The sequence below is a fragment of the Lithobates pipiens genome, unplaced genomic scaffold (assembly GCF_037356315.1).
Source record: "Lithobates pipiens isolate NorthernLeopardFrog02 unplaced genomic scaffold, aLitPip1_a1.2 Scaffold_25, whole genome shotgun sequence".
Lineage (NCBI taxonomy): Eukaryota > Metazoa > Chordata > Amphibia > Anura > Ranidae > Lithobates > Lithobates pipiens.
In genome coordinates, this window is record NW_027507787.1 from 129,859,522 (window position 1) to 129,885,250 (window position 25,729).

A 25,729-nucleotide genomic window follows, 5' to 3' on the forward strand; every position below is an offset into this window, starting at 1 on the left:
TGTAAAATAATTAAAAAATCTAGTATGATTAAATTGCTAAAGTGACTAGGCAATATATTCTACTTCTGAATACTTTTTAAACTGTTATGCGATAATAGTAGAATTGTGTTTAATGGGTATCTAAAGCCAATTTTTCATAGTTTCATAGTTAGTAAGGTTGAATAAAGACACTAGTCCATCCAGTTCAACCTGAGTGAGTATCTACATTTGTCCCTGTCCCTGTACATTGCACACTCACATCGGTCCCTACCCTCACGGAGCCCACAATCCAAAGTCCTCATTCATATACTAGGGACAATTTTGGACAGAAGCCAATTCTTTGGATTGTGGGAGGAAACTGGAGTACCTGGAGGAACCCACGCAGGCACAGGGAGAACATGCAAACTCCAGGCAGTTAGTGTCGTGGTTGGGATATCAAACCAGTGACCCTTCTTGCTGCTAGGTGAGAGTGCTAACCACTACACCGCTGTGCTGCCCCAATTTTTATTGTACTGTTTTTCAAAATAGCAGGTGAGGGATAGAACTTCTATCACTTTTTTTTACTGCTGTTTGTGTCCCTGCTGGGGCGATCCACTCTCTGACTATTGTCACTGGAACTGAAAGTGAGGGATAATTTAACATTTCAAGCTGTCAGTGGAATAGACATAGTTTGGAAATCTTGCAGTGGTGATGTTACAAGTGTCCAAGCGATAATTTTCCCCTACTTTAGAGAGAGAGATCTCTCACTTGCTCTTATGTCTGGCTACAGGAAGTAATGAAACATGAACATAAAAACCCAAATTCAGCCATTTTAATCTGAAACTTAAAAAAAATAAAACTAAAAGCAAAACGTTTTTCATTTTCTATAGAGTACTAATCATTTATGGCCCCTCTAATTTTTTTGCAATCTGTGTCCCATTGAAGAGATTTCTCTTCACTTCCTGTCCCATAGCCAAAACAGAAAGTAAGAGGGAATCCCTCCAAAGTTAGGAAATTCCTGGGTTGTCACCAGAACTAGTGTTGGATAGAAATGTTACAAAAAAAATCTAAATTCCCGTAGAGTAAACAGCGCTTCCGGGTAGCAAGTGATATCAGACTCCTACAAATAAACAATTATGCAAACACAATATACAAAAATCAACATATATATATATATATATATATATATATATATATATATATATATATATATATAGTATAGTGTTTCATAAGTCTGTTGATAGTGATTAAAGAGAACTCAGTTTCTAAAAAAGTATGTTCTCGCCATGTAAATCCCACAATTAGTGATTTATAGCTGAATGTGCTCCCAAAACATACAACTCACAGAAGTAAAGTTAAGATCCCTACTCACCAAATGTAGTTGTCCCTCATTAACATACGACAAGATAGGTCAAAAGGGGCTTCAGTGGATCCACAAACCAGCTCCAATTGTCTCCTTACTGCATTCCGTACATTCAAAGATAGACCTCATGGCAATCAGAAAGAACAGAGAAGGGGCTCCACATATATAGAAAAAGTTTTGACTCTATTTAGAAGCCTTCAAGCAGGTACAGTTTACAAAAGGAATATATGCAAAATGTTTTTCATATATTCCTGTTGTAAACTGTACCTGCTTCAGGCCAGGGCATGTGTTTTCTGAAGTGAGTCGACCCCCCTGAAGGACCTAGGAGAAGTGTACTGAAGCTAGAGGTGCATGCACCTTCCGTGTTCCTGTCTTTGGTACAACAATCAGGGTGTTGTGAGCTGGACACAAAAGACAAGCCAGAGCCCTCAGAGTGAGTAATGACCCTGGGAAGGAGAACAACTGTGTAAAGGGAAGATGGCTTAAAGGTGAAGTTTTGTATGCTGCTGCCCATTCTTCTTTTGTGTGGACACTCCTTTCTTAAAAAAAATTCTGAGGAAAATATAAAGGCTAATGGCTGGGGATATCGTGGGAAGGTCGGAAAAGAGGTAGGCATAATATGGTGGAGGTTTAGGGCTTCAAGCAGGTGGGTTCTTCTTTCCACTATATCCAAAACTATAGCAGGTGGGTTGTTCTTTCCACTATATCCAAAACTAAGAAAACATTGTTGCCTAGTTATGAATTCATCTAGATACTTTAATTAGTTTTCACAGAAAAATGCCGAAATGGAAAGAAAGGTCAAGTGCAAGGTTGATAGTGTTTATCTAGAGTGGAGCTAAAACTAGCATGTGCAAGCGCCAGCAGCACAACGACTGAGCCGATGCATGTGCCCGGCGGTCGTGATGTCTGTCGGCCACCCACGATCGTTCCACACAGAGCAAGAACTGAGGTCTGTGCATGTAAATAATGCTTACGAACAACAATCAGTCTCCTCCCCCAGGCAGTCCCATCCCCCCAAAGTTAGAAACACTCCCTAGGACACACATTTAACACCTTGATCGCCCCCTAATGTTAACCCCTTCCCTGCCAATGACATTTATACAGTAATCAATGGCTATTTTTAGCTCTGATTGCTTTATAAATGTCAATGGTCCCAAAAAAGTGTCCGAAATGTCGCAGTTCTGATGAAATCACCTCCACTACTAGTAAAAAAAAATAATAATAAAAATGCCAAAAATCTATCCCCTATTTGTAAATTCTATAACTTTTGCACAAACCAATCAATATATGCTTATTGTGATTTTTTGTACCAAAAATATGTAGAATACATATTGGCCTAAACTAAGGAAGACTTTTTTTTTTTTTTATTTGGGGGATATTTATTATAATAAAAAGTTAAAAATATGTTTTTTTTTCAAGATTGTCGTTTTTATTTTTGTTTATAGCACAAAAAGTAAAAATCACAGAGGTGATCAGATACCACCAAAAAGAAAGCTCTATTAGTGGGGGAAAAAAAGGATGGTGATTTTGTTTTTGTACAACGTCACACAACCGTGCAATTATCAGTTAAGGCGACACAGTGCCGTATCGCAAAAAATGGCTTGGTCATTAATGGCCCAAATCTTCCAGGGCTTAAGTGGTTAAACTACATCCAAATGCTTTTAAACTGTATGCACTGCTATTAAACTCAACAACCACAACCATTACTCATATCAGTGTGGCTCATGCCACAACTATTAACGCATATCAGTGTGGCCCGTGCCACAACTATTGAGCTGCTATTAGTAGCACCTCCTATCTCTGACCACTGACCTCTGAAAGTTCCCAGATATGGCTTTGTGAATTAAAATGAAAGTCACATAATATTTTGAAACTGCCATTTTAGAATTAGAAAAATAAAGTGGAGATAACAAAAAGCACATTTTTGAAGTGTTAATTGCATTAATGGCTTTAATTAGGGCGGCACAGTGCTGTAGTGGTTAGCACTCTTGCCTAGCAGTAAGAAGGGATGTTCGAATCCCCACCATGACACTACCTGCCTGGAGTTTGCATGTTCTCCCTGTGCCTGCGTGAGTTTCCTCCGGGTACTCTGGTTTCCTCCCACAATTCAAAGACATGCAGGTAGGTTAATTGGCTTTTGTCCAAAATTGGCCCTAATATATGAATGGGGACCTTGGATTGTGGGCTCCTTGAGGGTAGGGACCAATGTAAGTGTGCAATGTACAGGGATAGGGACAATTGTAGATGCTCACTCAGGTTGAACTGGATGGACTGGTGTCTTTATTCAACCTTACTAACTAACTAATTAAAATGAAACAAGTAATGGGAAATGTTGTTTTTTCTCTCTTACCAACCCCTGGAGATGGGCAAAAGTAGTCTTCAGAATAAATTAAGAGCCTTGAGGTTATAATGAGAATGACAGATGCCCTTTACGGGCCCATTGTGATGCATTGTATTAAATAGTAATAATCAGAACACTGACAACATTAGCAAAATCATGTTAGAGCTACTATATAATGGGGTTGATTTACTAAAACCAAAAAGACTGTGCACTTTGCAAAGTGTTGCTCCAGAGCTTAGTAAATGGGCAGAAGCTCTACTGACTTCCATCATCCAATCAAGTGCAAGCAAATATGTTTTTTTTTTATTTTCCTTGCACTTGATTGGGTGCTTTTTGCAAAGTGAAGCCTTACCTCATCTGGAGCAATTGCACTTTGCAAAATGCACAGTTTATTTCCCTATAGTAAATCAACCCTATTGTCATTTAGCTTAGGTTCACATTATAGCGATTTGTTTTGAGATACCAAATCGCATGACAAGTCACAGCCTATTGGAGGCAATGGCACTGTTTCAATTGATGCGACACCGATTTTGCAGTGTGACACCAATTTGCAAAAGTAGTTCCTGCTCTACTTTTACCGATTTCAGGTGTCACTTCAATAGACATCTGTGTATGAAGCCACACAGATGTCTATCAAGTAGTACCTGAGATTGCACTGACCTTGCTATTTTGAAATCACGTTACTTCAAGTAAAGTAGCATCAATGTGAACCAGGGCTTAGGGCTCATTGATTAGTTAGGGATCATACACAGGCATTTAAAAATAAATACTTGTTAAAGCCTATATAGATTTAACATACTTTTTTTTTTAATTCTAATTGTTATCATACCAGAAGTAATTACGTTGAAGACTATAGTCTTAACATTCCAATAAAAAGCATTGGTGTTTTGGTGTTTCCTAGAAAAACTAGAAGCAACCAATGCCCATTTGAAAGACTCCATAGCATCCTTGTTTTTTAATAATAGTGTATAGGGAACTGATGTCCACTGTCACAAAAAAACTGGATCCTAGATCAGAGATATTACCCAGCACTTATAATAAGTGCTTTATATCCTTTAAACAAACATCTGCGGAGGTGACCAAAAGCTGTGAATGCAAATCTATATATTGACCCAACCATGAAGATAAGGATTCCACCCCATTCACTATCGGTCTTCCTAGGGGATTGGTAACACTTATGAATTTTTTGTAGAAAATAAATCACCGGTGTTCTGTATGCAGACAGGTTTAGATCTTGTGCCTCTTTACTGTTTAGAATGTTCCTCTTAACTCCTCTATTGATTAGTCTCTGCAAATCAATTTTAAATTCACAAAATGGGTTCTTACTTAGCAACTGATATGTGTTTCTATCTTCAAATAATCTGTTAATTTCCATCGTATAGTAAGTTTTGGTCATCAGCACAATCATCCTTTAGTCATCTTTTATCTGCGGGTGTAATTACATCCTTTTTACTTTTGCCTGTATACCTTTTCTAATAAACATCGGATCCCTCACTTTTTCACCTTTACTTTTTCCAGATCATTTACAACCATATTTTTAAAAACATCTATATATTTATAATCTACATTGTGAGGGTTAAAAGTGTATTTATTCCTCAAATTAGTATGATACCATCATATATTCCAGAAGTCTTTTGTGTGGGATTAGATAAAAAAATATATACTTTTTAACATTCAACATTCTAATGAACTTTTGAGTGCTAACATAAATTTCAAACATATTCAACTTTTTTAACAGGGGCAAATTTAAGGCCCCTATCCAAAGCCTTAACTTCCTCAAGACTGAGGGTACCACTTAGGTTATATATACCTTCTCCAAATGGTATTTTCTTTTTTTTGTTGGTGCCTCCTACCTGCTCTTCTCCCTCTCCTCTTCTTTTTGCGCCAAATCAGTTTCCAATGTATTCTTCCTCCATTCCACCTTTCATCCGGATTCTCTCAGGCCCGTTATGGGCCTTCAATTTTGGTCTCCAAATGAGAAAACCTGTTTTGCATTGGGATATCTGCACCATATCAATTATCCTTTTTCCCAAACTGATTATAATTCTGAGGGAATCTATTTCTAGTATTTCCATGATTGTTTGGAGGGGGCCTGTATCCAGTATTAATCCCTCTTCCATTAGGACCTTTCCTATTTTGTTCTATTGTTTCTAAGGCTTATTATTAAGATATGGCCTCTTAAATTCCTATGTATCCCTCCTCCAGCTATTCTCTGGCTGTTGATAACCAGAGTCACCTTGTGCCATCCCTTTAGCCCCCCCTCTACCGTTAATCTACCTAATGGGTGTAGTGGTATGAGAGCGTACATCCTGTTCTCCTACTTTCTGTTGCCATTTAAAAACCTGAACGTTTTTATAGGCTCCTACATCTCTTAAAAATGTTATACCAATATAATGCTACGTTATCCAAATGTAATCATATGGTAACTTTACTAAACCATAATATTACTGACTGCAGTTAAATAGTGATGATGGGGTATACTATTCCTATATAAAAAATCCAGTGGATATAATAATGCAATCTTATGCAATTATAAGTTATGATCATGAGCAATAAAAATTGCAATCCTATCCTCCCAATAACAACCTGTGTATCATACACACCTCTGTATACACATGCACACGTAGCATTCATATGCAATAGAGAAATTTGCAACCCTGTGCGATAATTTCAATACTGCGATAATTAGAGTGACAATCTGTAATTTACATAAATCTATATAAAAGTGCATCAATATACAATAATCAGTATAGAAATAAAGTGAACTGTGTTTAAAGTGCTGTGCAGGACGCCGTGGCTGGGTTCTGGACGCTCTGTTTCCCCTCTGTTTGGACTGTGGTCCCTTTAACTCACCTGTCAGAGGAAGCGGGTTTAAACCAGACAGGAAGTTGTAGATGGGTGTGGAGGAGTGTAGAGGAGACGGTGTACAGTGGACGGTGGATGGTGGTTTTTGTGTACAGCGATACAAGTGAATGGCAGTGTCCTGCCTGGAAGCCTCCTGGCAGGGGAAACTACAACAGAAATCAAGGACTGTTTAACTGCGACAGCAGTTCTGGACTCTGCAAGTCGGTGAGACTGAAATCTCTTTCTTTTGTTTTTGCTACTGTGAAGCTATTTACCGTATATACTCGAGTATAGGCCGACCCGAATATAAGCCGAGGCCCCCAATTTACCCCCAAAAAAACTGGCAAACTTATTGACTCGTGTATAAGCCGAGGGTGAGACATGCCTGTCCATCCCTGTGTGTGTGTCCGTCCCTGTGTGTCCGTCCATCCCTGTGTGTCCGTCCATCCCTGTGTGTGTGTGTGTCCATCCATCCATCCATCCCTGTGTGTGTGTGTGTCCATCCATCCATCCATCCCTGTGTGTGTGTGTGTCCATCCATCCATCCATCCCTGTGTGTGTGTGTCTCCATCCATCCATCCATCCCTGTGTGTGTGTGTCTCCATCCATCCATCCATCCCTGTGTGTGTGTGTCTCCATCCATCCATCCCTGTGTGTGTGTGTCCATGTGTGTGTGTGTGTGTGTGTGTGTGTGTGTGTGTGTGTGTGTGTGTATGTGTGTGTGTGTGTGTGTCCAGCCTACCTGTGTCCCGAGCCTCCGTCCCGTGCCTTGCCTCCTTGCCTCCGTCCCGTGCCGTGCCTTGCCTCCTTGCCTCCGTCCCGTGTCGTGCCTTGCCTCCGTCCCGTCCCGTGCCGTGCCTTGCCTTGCCTCCGTCCCGTCCCGTGCCTTGCCAGGATCGCCGCTCTTCGTCGGCACCTCGGCGGACATACTACAATTCGAAAGCCGCGCCTCCGCCTCCGCCTTCGCCTGTGATAGGCGGAACACTGAATTTCCCAGCAGCCTGTGTTCCGCCTATCACGGACATCGTCTCATCCTCGTACTACGGACGAGGATGAGACGATGTCCGTGATAGGCGGAACACAGGCTGCTGGGAAATTCAGTGTTCCGCCTATCACAGGCGGAGGCGGAGGCGGAGGCGCGGCTTTCAAATTGTAGTATGTCCGCCGTCTGTCTGCTCGATACGCTGATCGAGCAGTCAGACGGCGATGACTCGAGTATAAGCCGAGGGGGGCACTTTCAGCCTCAAAAAAGAGGCTGAAAATCTCGGCTTATACTCGAGTATATACGGTAAGTTTAATAAACCTCCTTTTTCCTGAAAAGCCTGCAATCTAGCTGGTTCCCCGAACTTTACAGTGCTCTTGTGCCAAACGAATTCATGCATTAATCTGTGTCCATAAAATCACAGCATAAAGTCCAATCATAACTACTCCATTCTTCTAGTGCTTATTGCAGATGATAAAATAGAGGATATAACAGTAAAGTGCTTGTGTCCACTCTTGTGCTCCCTCTTTGGTGTATGTGCTCACCTTAGAGTGTGTGACCTTGCACCTGAGCTTGGTTAAAACACGCTTTTAAACCACCTCTTGGTTTATGGTCAGCATTTAGATCCTTGGATGGTTGCTTTCAGAAATATTCATATGGAAAACAGAGGAAACTGGATAGTGTATTACCATTTTAAAAGTTTTATTTAAAATTACAATATTCCCCCCTATATTAGGGTACTCACATTTATTAGGTGCTATGACGCAACACTCTGTATCAAGCCAAACAAATAGAAAGGCGCTGTGCTGATGTGTTCTCTCCCGCTCTGAGAACACTCCACTGTCTCACAAACCATCCTGTCCCCTCCCCAACATGTGTCGATACCGGGAAATGTTGTATCTTCCTCAGGGGGAATTCTATTGGACGGTTGAGATGTCAATAATTTTATAATGTCATTGCGGCCATTTTGTTGAAGATCATAGACATTATATAGTTTATTATATGCTCACGGCCATTTTCTGATAGGTCAAAATGCTCCACACTACCCATATTGCATGCCATGTATTGTGACCCAGCACAATAACACACAGCAGCATATAACATCAGTTTATGATGGCTTATAAGGAGCTCATTAGCCTAAATTGAGCCTATATATCCCTCTACAGGTTACATTTAAGATGGTATGTAAGGAGGAGGACACCTCTTCACAGTGTCACTAACATAAAAAATATATATAAAAAAAATAATATAAAACATTATCATTGACGGCAATGACATCCTAACCCCCTCATCTGCCTGTATATAGTAGTTAACAATATGGTAATAGACCGCTACATATTACATCATTCTGCAAAGTGTCATATGATCATAGTGCGTTTATTAACCAAATACTCTAAAAATGGGATGTCGTTTTCAGTGATACTGTTTTATATTATTTTTTGATATCTATTTTTGCCGTACCCATCCTTGATTCTAAACTCAGTAACTTAAAAAATATATAAGTTTATTTCATAGAATTACAAACGGAGGCTAGGGCAGCCAACATACATCTGAACTAGCTATCTAACCTATACTGGTTCACAAACATATTTCTTGAAGACCAGTTTGCTACCTTGTAAATAATGTACTACGGCAAGATCCTAGCCCATGAGGTCCACAGAGACATTTTATTTGAATACACAGTGACCTGTAGAAGCTTGGGAACCTCCTAAGCTTTATACAATAATCAAAAGGCTTAAACTATCCAGCAGGTTATAGTTTTTGATGAAGCCACACAATTCTTCCTTTGATCTGAAGACAGAATGAAGACTATTTTGAAAAGATGGGCTGAAATGTTCCTTCTCAAGTAGGCGGAAATCAGATGGACCATATCCAGGTTATGCCATAACCCTTCCCATTACAATTTGGTTTGGGAAAAAGGACTGGCAAAGCGGTCTCCGTGTCTTCGTGAAATCTGAAAATTGAACACTAAGGTCCTATTTTATCTTATCTCAAATTAATCAAAACTTGGAGGCTGAGGGAGGGATCATTTTTCAGAAATGCATTTTTTTGGAAGATGAATCTCCAAGAGAGGTTTTAGAAACTAAATGAATGAGGTAATCAAAGTCCACTGTGTTCCTGTAGGGGGAGATAAAGCAGACTTGTATCTTTATAGTATTGTACAAGAGACCAGGGTCGACTCCTAACTGGAGAAAATCCAGGATAAAAGATAATGGTGGGTCTAATGGATTTTCAGGTTTCCTTTCTGCAAGAGATAGACATTTTTTCCATATTTTAAAGTAGGTTGGGTTAGTAGATTGTTTTCTAGCTTGGAGCATAGTTTTGATCACTGGCTCTGAAAATCCTGTATCTTTCAATTTATGTGGTTCAAATTTCAGGCCAACAGGTTCAGTCTTTCTGGAGAGGGATGATACATTGAGCCCTGGTAAAGTAAGTCTATAATCTACAGGCTGCACAGGAAAGGAAACCATGGCCTCCTGGGCCACAGGACCATGTCTTTGCCTAGGCTTAAGCAACTGGAACCACTGCTGCAGTGGTTTTAGGACTTTTACGTGAGATAAAATGGCAAACAATAGGGAAGCCACAACTAGTGCAGTAATACACTTTATTAAACTGAAAAACTGCTCATCTTGTGGTGTTGACCTCAGTTACACAAAGGTGCAAACACATGTATTCCCTTATAAAATGATAATGATCTTCTCCACAGAACTCCAACTAATCATCATCTTATGATGAAGGGGATACATGCATTTGCTGACCTCTGTGTACAATTTTGATGTCAACAACACCACAAGGTGAACAGTTTGTCATGATATGGGAAAGGAGTGTACTACCTGAGGATTGTTTTGCTCTAGAAAAGAGTGTTTCTGCATGAATTGCACAGTGGACTTTATTGAGTGCTTACATGGATTGCACAGTGATTTTGTTGCATGGTCACATGGAATGCACAGAGGACTTTAGTGTGTGTTCATATTGGGGCACAGATTATCATTGCACCACAATTTTGGACTTTATATCTACATAGGATATATTGTGCTTTTATATATGATTGTTTGTTTTTTGTATATTTGAGTTGATAGCGCTACACTGATTAATGAGTTATGATTTCTCACTAGGTCAGGTGATTTTACTAATTAATTTGAGTTCATTTTTCTAACTCTGCTGTTGCCTGGATATAAACTTTCTGGACTTTTCCCACATTGGGTGAGCATACAGGGCCAACTTCTGGTGTGGTGAAGGGCAGTAAGACTAGTTCCTAAATAGGATGGAACCTGCAACTAGTGGTTGCCTTCAGTGTGAAATTTTTGATCCTGCAGGATTTCAGATGCGGAAATGGTGGTCCTGTTAATTAGTTAAGAATTAGTAATATTAGTAAGATTTTATTTACAGTTTTCTTAGTGGAGTGAAGAATATTATTAGTATGCTGACCTGCCACAAGGGAGATTGACAGCCATTTGGGGCAGAATGGAAGGACTGCAGTCACTGTCAGTGACTCCTGAGCTAGCCTGTTTAGTAGCTTGTGAATCAGAGGAAAGATGTAAGCCTCGCAGCTGCCCAATGTTTAATTAAGGTATTGCTTGCTACTGCCTGAGAGCTGGGAATTCTTAACATGAACTCGGTCACCTTGATATTCTGGAGAGATGCAAATAAGGTCATTTCTGGCCGGCGCCATTTCTGCACTAGTATGTTGAACACCTGAGGCAGCAAGGACTATTCGTTTTTGTCCAGGCATAGGGAGAACTTGTGTCAGTCAATGTGTTCACAAATCCCAGTACATACACAGCTGGGATTTGGCTCAGATCAGACTGTGCCCATTTCATGAGTTGGAGTCGCCTCGCTCAGCAAAGTCCTTCTGTGAGTTCCTCTCTGCTTCAGCAAGCTACAACTGTCCTGTCTATACAGTACTGTGGGAGACACCTTGACCCTTGACCAATTGAGGGCACAGGATGTTGCCCTGATTTCCAGTATATTTGACACAACCTGAGAAGCATTGAAGTCCCATCCACCCTGTGTCATTGCTCCTTGGAAATGTGCCCCCAACCATGGTGGATAGTGGAGCTGATGGTATCAAGGTGGGCTCCTAAGTCAAGGTCTTATTGGCCTCTAGCTGACTTTTTGCAACATTTATAATCCACCCAAAATTTTTGAGTAGATAACTGGTCTCTGCTGTTTTCTAGGAGTACAACTTTGAGACAGTGCTGGATTCTGATACCTTGTTCCTAAATCAGTGCTTTCACTGCCAAAAGAACCTTTGGTCAGTCCTTGTCTCTCAGACACTCTCAAACAACAGGTAGACAAATTGCTAGTGAAGATCTCTACCTAGATACAATATTTTTTTGTGGATGTTAATGTAGCACCTTCTAGTTAGGTAGGTGCTAGAGGTTAGATTTTTCTATAGAAATTTAGGCAGGCCTGGCTGGTGGCTAGGCCTGTTTTCATTCTGGGCTGGGAGTGGCTCAGGGCATGGCTGGGTGACTCACAAGTAGCATCAATGTCACCTCCCTCTTCTTTCTAGAAGGTGCTAGAAAGAGAGGAGGAGAGGTGAGGTGGAGCTGCCTGAGGTATTTTAAGGAGCCTTGACCAATCCCCAACCTGGGGAGGAGTTGTCGGATGGAAGAGCTGGAGTACAAGAGTGTGGAGGCTGTTGGGGCCTACAGGGAGCCAGTCTGGGGGGGGGGGTGACCTTGGGCCTCTCCAGGAGGAGCAAAGTAACTTCACCTTGCATCTGGAGATTTCCTTGATGAGCCTACAGCGATCAATTACTGGCCTCCAGTCCCTGGCTTTCTTCAGCACCAGGAAGATTGGGTATTTCACCACTTTGAATCTTAGGGACTTAGGCACTTGGATAATTGCTCCCTTCGGACAGAATGTCGCAGATCTACTGGAAAATGATTTTGTTCTTATCTAGCTGTTCTAGAATATTTGTGCAGAGGAAGGCGTTCATTGGCGTTCATTGAAAAAAACAGCTGTATCTCTGACTTACTGTCTGCAGGAGGCATGCATCTGGAAAGTTTTCTGCCTAGATCTAATGAGAGCATAATGCCCAAGCTTCCAATGCTGGGCTGACGCACCCCCACCTTTCACCCTGCTTTGATATCGCATTGAAAATTGTTTTGTCATTAAAGAGTGACTGGCCTTCACATGGTATTCTTTACCACCCCTGTTTGGATGAAGGGTCTATCACCCCGGTGTAGAGTCACAAAGTCCTCTTCACTATGATTACATCCAACATAGATAAGGTCCAGATAACATCAATTGCTGCTTCAACAATTTAATCAGAGAGCTTCCATTCCCCATCACTGATATGTGCTCATTTTCTGGGAAAGTTTGCACGAGTTTCAATGTTTTCCACCCATAAGTTGAACATAGAACATACATACTTTTTTTTGTTCATTGTTAATAGTCCATATAGCACCTTCTCTTTAAAAACCAAATGCAGAAATTTATGGTGCAGAGCTTAAACTGTTATCAAGACAACTAAAGCACAAAACCATATGGTGTGGCACTAAAAGATCTGCTCTAGACCCAAACTGAGTAAGGGTATTTGTCACATATATTACCATAAGTAAACAAAGGTCAATAACCCATGCTCCTGTTGCTATATGTAAAACAACAGAGTGAAGTTGAAACGAAAAGAAGAAATATTCATAAATGAAGCACACTATGAGACTATGGGATAAAAGAAAAGTTCCAGGTTTAAATATGTTCTACTGGTTGATCACTGTAAACCGTCCAAAACTGTCATCAGCAATATACAACAACGCCAGTGTTGATACTTATTAGAGAATCAAGATGCCCTATTGGTCTGTAAATATAGTCTGTGAGATGAAATAAAATAAAAAAACAGTAATATCTCCACTGATAAAATGGTCAACCCCAAAAAAGAGAAAGGTAATGTCATAAAAAAAAAAATCCAATTTATTGGGCCATCGAGTTACAGGGACTGTGTAAGCTGTTGACAAGTTTATTATTCATTGAGCACATAGATGTGGACATGCTTTCAATTATGTTTACAGCCCAATAAAGTGGACTCTTTTTTTCTAGACTTTACCTTTCCGTTCTTTAGGTTTACCATTGGAGACGGGAGATATGACTGGTTTTTAATCCCACAGACTATGTTTACAGACCAATATGGCATCTTGATTCTCTAACAAGTATCAACACTGATTGCTGATGACACCTTTGAATGGTTTACAGTGATCAGCCAGTAGAATATATTCAAACCTGGAACTTTTTTCCATTTTTTTTTATCCCATGTTCTTAAGGCAACTAAAGTTAGTTCTGTCCATCACTTTGAGAAAGGGGACCACCCGTTACTCCAGAATATTGGTCTCTTTTGTTCAATGGAACTCCAGTAAGATCTTCCTCTGCTTGGCTCCTAAGCCAGTCCCACAGGTTCATTTGCATATTAATAGGGGGAGCCTTCACTTCTTCAAAAAACAGCACATGGTCTTAAAATCTAACAATTGACAAATAAATATGCTATAAACTCACCCAAACATATCCATAGCAACACACCCCTCTCCCCTAAAATACTTATTAGAGCCTCTCTTTCTGCATCCTCACTGGACTCAGTGAGAGCAGCAGGAGTCATTAGCTCCTGCTACTGTCCATAAAATCCAGAGATAAGGGAGCAGGGCGTAGGACCACACCACACTATATGGGATTGAGCCTGCATTAGTGCCCTCATACCAAGCGGCTTGCTATGGGGGCACTCAGAAGGCAGGAGGATCCAGGAGCACCAGAAGAGGAGGATCTGGGCTGTTATGTGCAAATAATAAGGGAAAGAGCAGGGACAGGGGGTGACATCATTGCCTAAATATGGTCATATTTGGGCAATAAAACAACCCACATATGGCCATAGCCATATTTATGCAATGATGTTACCTCTATCCCTACTCCCATCCCTGTTTATTTAGATGGCAGCTCGAGAAGCTGTCATTCGGTGAGTGACATCATCAGGTTTGGTTGTTGTTTTTTTTCTTTTTGGGAAGAGGCCCTTGCACTCTTCAGGGTACCCCCCTCATGTTGAGGACAAGTGGCCTGGTATAGCTCTCCCTTCCCCATTTCATGGCCTGCCAGGCTGGATGCTCCGTTAAGGGCGTGGTATGTAATTTTGGGGGAGACTCATGCTGTTTTTTTTGTTATGGTCCCCCTTTAATATTCATACTAGAGCTGAAGGGTCTGGCATGAATTATGAGAAGCCCCCATTAGTTGTTTTCTGCGGCAGCCCCCAATTAACATTTAGATCAGATCCTCTTCTGGGATAAGCTCCTGGTACAGATGAAGAGAATCTCCTGCCATGTAAACAAAGAAGCTGGGGATTGTAAAAAAGAAATGTGTGGGAGTTCCCACCAAGTCCTTCAGGTCCGATATGTAATTTAAGGGAAACAACATCCAAAAACATAGGGTACAGTCTCCACCAAACTCTTTAAGAAACCCTTTTGGTTTTGCCAGACTGCAAGGAAACTCATTTAAATATTTTTATGGTTTTAGAAAACCACAGCACTTTGCAAATTGCAAAGGAAAAATTATTTTTAATAAAATGTTGTTACAAAATGTCTTGTGTAGAAAATATATTGGTTATATTATTTGCACTTACTTGCTTTTTTCAGACTGGCCAGCAGATTGTGGAGTTGCATTTTTTCAACAAAATACAGCAGGAAGAATTGTGTCTGGAAATGAAGTACGCCCGTTCTCCTGGCCTTGGCAGGTTTCCTTGCAGGTACAATTTGTTGTTAGTTTTATGGTTTGATGAACTTTTGGTGTGTGCTGAGCTTGCTATGAAGCTGATTTCCAAATTGACAAATATATAGAGCAAACAATTAGTTTACATTTTAATACTAATTATTTATACTCTAGTGGACCTTGGTGTTAATTCTCAGGACAAAAGACACCACTGCAACCAAGCAGCACACAAAAATTCCTTCTAGAAATTTCCAAACTTCACCACCACACTGAATGTAAAGCGCTGCTCTAGCTCCATAACAGTAATAGTGGGGAAATCTTCAAATAGGAACACTTATTTGGGTGACAACCAGAGATTCCCTCGCTTTAGAGGGATTTCCTTTCACTTCCTGTTTTGGCTATGGGTCAGGAAGTGAAAAGGAATTTCCCCAGCAGGACACAGATATAAACTGACCAGCTTATAAGCTTAAGTTAATCGATCCAAAATCGATCCAAAATGAAAAAAGAAAAAAGTTTACCTTTTAGGTCTATGTTAACTTTTTCCATACCAGCACACATATGAATTGTCCAAATAGCCCCTGAAACAATTTAACCACAAAGAGGTTGGTAACCTACTGTTTTTTTTATTTTTTACTTAAAGAAAGAAAAAAAATAAAAAATATAGTTTCTGCACTAAGGACAGCTGTCACCACAGGATAGCATTTAATTTTATTTAAAAAATCTGTGCTGGCTATGCTTTACAAATAGGGCAAACGTCTTTAAAAATATGCCCCTTATATCATTGTATAGTTATCGCTCTGCATTATACATGATTTTTCTCATTTCTATTACTATCATGCCCAATGGGAGTAGATCCAAATGTGAACCAATTGCAAGTCTCGTGTATAAAAACTTTAGGGCATGAGCAGGTAAAGTGTTACAATTAAATACATGCTCTACTGTACACTAAATACATGACAGCAGGAATCTATCTGATTTGCTGCCATACAAGCTCTGACAGAGAAGAATTATTGCTCATAAATGTTAGCTAGCATTGACGGTATTTAATACAGTAACTAAAAAGTCTTAGATTGACCATTAATGGCTCATTAATGGTAAGTTAAAAGTATAGGTGATTTTATATTTTATATGATGATTTTCATACTGTATATTTACATATTGTAGAGTAGTCAGTGCTCTGCATTGCATACATTTATATAAGTTACATGAAACTTACATGAGTGAGCTTCAAATACTGGATATCCAAATGCAGAATCCACATGTTTTAGTATAAGCAAGACAAAATTGGAATCTGTTATTCCTTACCTAACATGACTGCTAACATGTGTGCCAGAGCTGGTAGCCATTGGCTCCTGCTGCTCTCAATCAAATCCACTGAGGTGTGGGCAGGGCCAGGCCTCACTGTGTGTGTCTATGGACACAAAGGGCCCGGCTCAGGAGTTCCCCCTGTACAGGACGCCAAGGTTGGGTCCTGGACGGGTGCTATGTGGCGCCTATATTCGGAATGTGGTCCCTTTAATGGAATCCTGGTAGTCCTCAGGGGGTCACCCAAAAATGGGTGACAAATTCATAGGGATAGTTTTGGGAGAAGACTGACTCGCAGTCCTCTCTAGATTTAAGAGAGATAGTTGGGACCCGGAATTTGGGACGCTCTGAAGTGACATTTGGGTGGGAAATTGCCTCCCTCCCTGACCACAGGGATTCGGCCCACAGGGGGTTAACAGCCTCCAAGAAGACAGCCTATAAGACAGGAAGTAGTAGAGAGGTGGTGGTGAGGAGGAGAAGGAGATGAACACCTGTCTGAGGAGCGGTCTGGCTGTGTTGTTGTATTGCTGTTTTGCTGCTTTGGAGGCTGCAAAAAGATCTCTGCAAGGACTCTAAAGAAACTTTTTGGTGAAGACCTGACTACAGAACTGTAGGTGCTTTCTTTTCGTATTATTTGTGCTGAAGATAAGCGGACTTTAATTTACGTTTTTTGTATGCTGAAGAAAAGCTTTATTTTTGATTTAATTATAAATAAAAGTATTTTGGTTTCACCTTATACCGGTTTATGCACTTAGTCCAGCGGAGCTAGTATCCCCAAACTTTACAACTGGTGGAGAATGCGGGCAAAAGTGCATTTGCAGCCGCAAAAACCGTTTAAAAACTGACATTTAAAAGAGACTGTGTACATTGCATGTCTTGGGTGAAGCCAGCCCAGATGCTGCAGGCAGCAGGCAAAGACATGGAGGAGGTCATCAGGGCTTTGGCACAAGCCACCGTGACCCAGCAGCAAACTTCAGCAAACGCAAACCGCCGCCATGAGGAAGCGATGGCTCAGCAGCAGCAGGCCCTGGCACAGGCCATAGCTGCACAACAGGAAAGCACACGGCTGCTAGCCGCCCAGTTTACTGCTCAGCAGGGGTCCACTCAAGCACAGGTGGCTGCCTTGCAGGAGGCAGTACAGCGGCTGGCTCAGGGACGTGAACAAGCGGCTGTTGCCACTGGCAACCAGGTGTCTGTGAGGGCCAGCCATTTTTTACGAAAACGAATGCCCAGCGATGATGTAGAGGCCTTTCTCACCACCTTTGAGAGGATAGCGGAGAAAGAGGGGTGGCCCCGTGATCAATGGGCCGGCATTATCCCCCCTTTCCTCACCGGTGACCCGCAAAAGGCCTATTTTGACCTCCCAGTGGAACATATCAGCGACTATGAGCGTCTGAAGGCAGAGATCCTGGCCCGCCTAGGAGTGACCACAGCTGTCCGGGCTCAGAGGGTGCATTGCTGGTGGTACAAACCTGACTGACCACCAAGGTCTCAAATGCATGAACTGGTTCAGCTGGTTAAAAAATGGCTGCAGCCAGAAAAACTGTCAGGCCCACAGATGGTGGAATGAATAGTGATGGACTGGTACCTGCGGTCCCTACCAGATGACCTACAGTGCTGGGTAAGCCATGGAGACCCCGCAACCGCTGACCAGCTGGTGGAGTTGGTAGGGAACCCACACCAAGGACAACCAGACCAGTCATAGCGCCTAGGAGAGAAGCCCTGCCAGACATTGTGATCCGCAAAACCGCATCGTCTGCTACAGAACCTCGAAGGGTGGTTCCTGTCCCAAGAACAGGAGACCTACAGTGTTGGCGATAACGGTCCTGGGGACATACCCAGGCGCAATGCCCACTTCAGGAGGAGCCTATGGACTGCGGGAGTGGTTGGAGAAGCTCCTTCTATGTGCAAAGAGTCTGCACCACTCACCTGGATCCAATTGCAAGGAGTACCCCATGGTTTCGGTGACTGTGTCCTATGGCCATACCTCAGTGACCCAAGAGGTCGGGGTAGCGAGAAGCCTAATACATGACATTATAGTGGGGCGGGACTGTCCACTATTTTTCGAAAAGAAAAGGTCAGCTCATTATTGAACCCAAATAGACTAAGACTTGGATGCCATTAAAGTTCATGTGCGTGTAAAGGCAGGCATCTTGATACCTTTGACAATATAGTGTACATATATATATAATACCATCAGGTGCTAAAGGGGTGTGACCACATGTTAACACTAACTTGAATAGTGCTTTATTTTGACAAACAAAATACAGAATTTGCAATTACTTGTTGTAGGTTAGTTTAATAAATCATTACATGAAATTAATTTACAGTCTTTTTTTTGTATTATTATTATTATTATAAGGTTCGGTCTAGAGCAAGTAAGAAGTATGTTCACGTCTGCGGTGGGACGCTCATTCACAGGAATTGGATTCTCACTGCAGCCCACTGCTTTCAGAAGTAAGTGTTTTTTGTACATGCCTTTGATAGTGGCCATGGATAATGGATAACAGTATAAGTATAGTGGGAAGACTGGTGCTTAGCCAGTACTATGTAGATTATTATTATTATTATACAGGATTTATATAGCGCCAACCGTTTGTGCAGAGCTTTACAACATGAGGGCAGAACTACACTTACAATACAAATCAATACAGGAGGGATCAGAGGGCCTTGCCCATTAGAGCTTACAATCTAGAAGGGAGAGTCAAATGGAAACAAAAGGTAATAACTGTGGGGGTGAGCTGATGGAGAAAATGAAAATACAGTTGTTAGGTGTGGGTAGGATAGGCTTCTCTGAAGAAAAGGGTTTTCAGGGATTATCTAAAAGCCAATAGAGTAGGAGATAAGCGGACAGATTGGGGTAAACCATAGGATTGGAGAGACTTGAAGGTGAGCATGGGAGGAGATGATGAGGGAGCTAGAGAGCAGGAGGTCTTGAGAGGAACAAAGAGAACAATTAGATTGATATTTAGAGACTAGGCTAGTGATGTAGCTGGGGGCTAAATCGTGGATTACTTTGTAAGTAGTTGTTAGTATTTTGAATTTAATTTGTTGGGTAAGTAGAAGCCAGTGGAGGGATTGACAGAGAGGGGTAACAGACACAGAGTGATTGGTAAGGTGGATGAGTCTGGCAGCAGCATTCACAATGGATTGAAGAGGTGATTGTATCTGTAGAATGTAGAGGTAAGCCAATGAGAAGGGAGTTGCAGTATGTAGATAGCTAAAGATGTTTCCTACTTCCTATCTATAGATTAAATTTTTTATAATCATGTTTCTGAACCTTTAAAGCAGTTACAGCATCTCTCAAAACCCCCTTGTAAATACAGTATTTTATTATATATTTGTGACAACACTGAAGAAATTACACTTTGCTACAATGTAAAGTAGTGAGTGTACAGCTTGTATAATAGTGTAGATTTGTTGTCCCCTCAAAATAACTCAACACACAGTCAATACCAGCAATCATATTTTATTTATCTGACTATGATAAATAAAATAGGGACAAAAAATATGATTGGCTAGTATAGGCACTGTACATATCATTACTGCCTTGTTAAGTAAATATTTTAATGTTATATTAAATATAGCATTAAAAAAATTAAAACAAATTACATTTTCACTGATTTAGGATGTAGAAAGACTTACAGCAGAGCACAGCACTGGACAGGCGAGCAGGAGCTACCTATTAAGCTGGTGATTGGTTACTAGGAGGTCAGAGAAACCAATCACCAGCTTGTTAATAGGAAAAGAAAACTTTGCCAGCTCCTGTCAAACCCATCTCCACTCACCCCCCCCCCCCCCCCACCCCCACCACATCTAGTTCCTTGCTGGTTCCTGCTGTATGCCAGGTCCTGCTAAGAGAATGACAAGGTGTGGAGTAAACCTCCATTCAGTATTTACATTCTCCCTGCATGTAAGTGGGTGGTAGCACTGGTAGATTAAAAACAAAAGTGTTTCAGTTAGGTTAGACAATTGTTGAATGAATCTTGCCCTCTATGGTATCAAGTCACCCAGACTACCTTGCCGTGATGATACTTTAGCTGGGAAGTTTCACAGAGACCAAGTTATAAACATACAACGTAAGGGATGACTGATAGATTGACTCCACTATGGGGGAGCACAGTGGTGTAGGAGTTAGCACTCTCGCCTAGCAGTAAAAAGGGTCACTGGTTCGAATCTTAACCATGACAAGCATGACTACCTGCCTGGAGCTTGCATGTTCTCCCTGTGCCTGCATGGGTTTCCTCTGGGTACTTTGGTTTCCTCCCACACTCCAAAGACATGCAGGTAGGTTAATTGGCCTCTGTCCAAAATTGGCCCTAGTATATGAATGGGGACCTTGGATTGTGGGCTCCTTGAGGGTAGGGACCAATGTGAGTGTGCAATGTACAGGGATAGGGACAATTGTAGACACCTCACTCAGGTTGGACTGGTGTCTTTATTCAACCTTGCTAACTATGTAACTATAGAGTACAGATAGATTCTGTGTTACTCCAATATCTCGACATGAGACACTGTCCTGCCTCCCGTACTAGTTACTGCATGCCGTGGGGGCTGAAAAAAGGACCTAACCTACAAGTCGAGTCCATATTTGTCTGCAATATGCCTAACATTCAATTGTTGAATTGTTGTACTGTTTCCATGCTTGGATGTTTGTTTTCTTGTTCAACAGAATTTATTTTTCTTTCAATACATATGGAGCAAGCAAGGACTGTTCGCTGTTCTACTGACAATTCTTTAACAATCTACGTAAACGATTAATAAAAAACATTGAAACAGAAAAACAGAAGTGTCTCTTGTACCCTTATTCTGAGGGTTTATCAAGAGAAAGAAACACAATAGCCAGGACACTTTAGTGAGTCACTTTTATCATTTTAGCATGGCACACGCAGATATATGTGGATGTTTCTAAAGAAAATCACACAGGTGTATTAAAGGCAAAGCCCACATAATCCCTCGTAAGCATTTCAAAGGGAAATGGGGAGGTCACCCAGAAGCCCTTTTTAAGGACTGCACTGCTTGTGTGCACTTAAAGTAAAGTGCCAAACAATATGTGTAAGCTGTCATAGTGTTCAAAAGGTAACAAAATACATTTTTGGCAAATGTGCTTAAACTTTCACTGGGAAATTTTTTTTTTTTTAAGGCTTGGGTAGAGTGCAGAAGGGTTAAAACCCCTGTCAGGTGTTTATGTATCTAAAACCTCTTATTATTGATTGTATCTTCAAAATGGGTCAGGGTCAGGTTTAATGTGTCAGCCATTGCTGTCAAATTTGTATTGCTGCGCTATGTTTTAGTGCTGTGTTGTGTGCTTACCCAATCATATTCACATCTCTGCAGCATGTGAACATTGCCCTTGCCTTTAGGCCTGTTTCACACTGATGCAAGTTCATCACATCACAATGGAAATCACATTCATTTCACTGGTGCCCGCTTGCATCAATGCAACGTAACTGCGATGCGACTTTGGGAAAGGGTCCTGTGCTGTAGGACTGGTTCACACCAGATGTACTCGAGTGAATTTTTTTCTGCATCAAAAATACATGGACAGTGATTAATCTGGACTCCAATGGCCCTAGTTTACACTAGTGCAGTGCATTCCAATGCAGTCAACAAAAGTAGAACATGTATTTTTTCTGTATTGAATGCAGCAAAGTGCATCAAAAACTCACCAGAATGCACATCTTGAAGATAAATTGAGATGAAGAAAAAGAGGGTAAAATGCGTACCGGAATGCTTTAGTTACATAGGTACATAGTAGGTGAGGTTGAAAAAAGATGCAAGTCCATCAAGTCCAACCCATGTGTGTGATTATATGTCAGTATTACATAAGTAACAGTAACCCATCGGAATGTATAAAAATGCAGTAACATATTTGGGACGCAGAAATTGTGGTGTGACCTGGCTCTTAAAGACCCTCCAGGTAAAGGAAAATACCTTGATGCATACTGCTACTTTAACCACTTCCGGACCGCCCACTGTATATATACTGTGGCATGGCGGCCCATACTTGTATGTGATTTTGTGTACGCCATCTGGGGCGTGTGCCGCCAGAGCCCCACTCCTGTTGTGAGCAGGAGCCAATCAGCGGGTCCGGTGGCCACGATGGGTGCTGGAACCCACTGATCACTCAGAGGAAAAGCAGAACAGCGATTTGCCTATGCAAACAAGGTAGACCGCGGTTCTGAGAGGAAGAAAAATTGAGATCTTGTGTTTCTGCTAAGCAGAAAGATGGATCTCTGTTTTCCTCCAGTGCATCCACTCCCCCCACATTTGGAAAGCACTCCCTAGGAGCACACTTAACCCTTTGATCATCCCTGATGGTAACCCCTTCCCTGTCAGTGTCATTTATACAGTGACAGTTCATTTTTGTTAGCACTGATCACTGTATTGGTGTTACTGGTCCCCAAAAATGTCACTTAGTGTCAGATTTGTCTGCTGCAATGTCGCAGTCCCCACTAAAAATCACTGCTCACCAAAAATGTATTGGGTATGTTTTATAGCAGAAAATAAAAAATATTGTGTTGGGATTTTTTTTCAAAATTGTCGGTCATTTTTTGTTTATAGCGCAAAAAATAAAACAGCAGAGGTGATCAAACACCACCAAAAAAAACTCTATTTGTGGGAAAAAAAGGACATCAATTTTATTTTGGTTCAGCGTCGCGTGGCCACGCAATTGTCAGTTAAAGCAATGCAGTGCCCTAGCTCCAAAAATGGCCTGGCCAGCAAAGGGTTAAAACCTTCCGAAAGTGGTTAAAGAAAGAAAAAATGAACAACTTACATATAAGGCTCAGTGGTGTCCATTACAAATGTGCTTGGCATTTGATTTGCTTTGAGACTCTAAAACAAATGAAAAACTATTCATTTTCAAACAAAATTGCCAATAGGAAAATAGCACAATCCTACGAACTGTTGTTTTATGCACATCATGGTACACCACAGACGCCACACCTTGCTCTGCATTTTATGAGTGGCAGGTACAGTATTTCACAAAAGTGAGAACCCCCTCACATTTAAAAAAAGAAATGTTATATCTTTTCATGTGACAACACCGAAGAAATGACACTTTGCTACAATGTAGAGTAGTGAGTGTACAGCTTGTATAATAGTATACATTTTCTGTTCCCTCCAAATAAATCAACACATAGCCATTAATGTCTAAACCACTGGCAACCAAAGTGAGTACACCCCTAAGTGAAAATGTCCAAATTGGGAAAAAAGAATTGTTGCTCTACATAAAGATGGCCTAGGCTTTAAGAAGATTGCTAAGACCCTGTAACTAAGCTGTAGCACGGTGGACAAGACCATACAGCGGTTTAACAGAACAGGTTCCACTCAGAACATGCCTCGCCATGGTTGACCAAAGAAGTTGAGTGCACGTGCTCAGCATCATATCCAGAGGTTGTCTTTGGGAAATAGATGTATGAGTGCTGTCAGCATTGCTGCAGAGGCTGAAGGGGTGGGGGATCAGCCTGCCAGTACTCAGACCATACGCTGCACACTGCATCAAATTGGTCTGCATTGCTGTCATCCTAGAAAAAAAGCCTCTTCTAAAAATGATGTGGAGGGATTGACAGAGAGGGGTAACAGACACAGAGTGATTGGTAAGGTGGATGAGTCTGGCAGCAGCATTTCATCCTAAAAAAAAAGCCTCTTCTAAAAATGATGCACAAGAAAGCCACAAGGACAGTTTGCTGAAGACAAGCAAACAAGCAAAGTTTATCTTGGTCTGATGAGACCAAGATAAACTTATTTGGTTCATATGGTGTCAAGCATGTGTGGCGGCAACCTGGTAAGGAGTACAAAGACAAGTGTGTCTTGCCTACAGTCAAGCATGGTGGTCATGGTCTGAGGCTGCATGAGTGCTGCCGGCACTGGGGAGCTACAGTTCATTGAGGGAACCATGAATGTCAACATGTACTGTGACATACTAAAGCAGAGCATGATCCCCTCCCTTCGGAAACTGGGCTGCAGGGAAGTATTCCAACATGATAATGGCCCCAAACTTACCTCCAAGGTGTCCACTGCCTTGCTAAAGAAGCTGAGGGTAAAGCTGATGGTCTGACCAAGCATGTCTCCAGACCTAAACCCTATTGAGCATCTGTGGGGCATCCTTAAACGGAAGGTGGAGGAGCGCACGGTCTCTAACATCCACCAGCTCCGTGATGTCGTCATGGAGGAGTGGAAAAGGACTCCAATGGCAACTTGTGAAGCTCTGGTGAACTCTATTCCCAAGACAGTTAAGGAAGTTCTGGAAAATAATGGTGGCCACACAAAATATTGACACTTTGAGGTGTACTCACTTTTGTTGCCAGCGGTTTAGACATTAATGGCTGTGTTGGGATATTTTGAGGGAACAGCAAATTTACACTGTTATACAAGCTGCGTACTCACTACTTTATATTGTAGCAAAGTGTCATTTCTTCAGAGTTGTCACATGAAAAGATATAATAAAATATTTACAAAAATGTCAGTGGTGTACTCACTTTTGTGAGATACTGTAAAAACATGGGTAGTGATGCGTAGACACTGCACTGTCCAAAGAAGGCAGATAACAATTTTGTTTTTCGTTATGAATAGGGCCTTAAAGAAGAATTAAACTCTGTTATATACTGTATTTATTGGTGTATAACACTCATTTTTTCACCATGAAAATCAGGTGCAAATAGCGTGTGTGTGTGTTATACGCCAATACTTCAATTTTAGCTGCCTCGGAGGGGACAGGGAGGGGGGCAGGATGAGCGCTGTCAGATTACACACAGTGAGAATCTCACTTGACAGCCTCTATAATAGGACGTCCTGTCTACGGGGCCGGCATTGGATCACTTTTCTGGCTATCATAGGAGATTCTCACTGTATGTAAACTGTCGGTGCTCGTCCCACCCTCTTACTCCCTGTCCCCTCTAAGCTGCAGATGGGCATTGATCAGGCTGTACTGATGGCAATGGTGAGGCTGCTGAATTGAAGGCAATGGTGAGGCTACATTGATGTGGACTGATGAGGCTGCAGATGGGCATTGATCAGGCTGCATTGATGGCAATGGTGAGGCTGAAGATGGGCACTGACCCTTATTTTGCTTCAAAGTTCCTTATTTAAAATTTAAGGTTTTTTTCTTGAAACTTCCCTCTTAAAATTAATGTCCATGTTATACGCTTGTGCATGTTATACACCGATAAATACGGTATATATATTTTTTTTAATGGGCCCCTAGGAAGTATATGTCATAATGTGCTAGTATGCATAGCATATT

At 41.4% G+C, this 25,729-nt stretch overlaps 1 protein-coding gene across 1 annotated transcript in view; it reads left to right on the forward strand.

Annotated features, from left to right (window-relative positions):
- The window catches only part of LOC143930512 (elastase-1-like), a 55,779-nt gene that overhangs the window by 17,300 nt on the left and 12,750 nt on the right, over positions 1–25,729 (forward strand). Inside the window, exons 2-3 of the mRNA XM_077454870.1 lie at positions 15,105–15,214; positions 18,845–18,939. Of these exons, the coding sequence (XP_077310996.1) occupies positions 15,105–15,214; positions 18,845–18,939 (205 nt within the window). The remainder of the gene's footprint in view (positions 1–15,104; positions 15,215–18,844; positions 18,940–25,729) is intronic.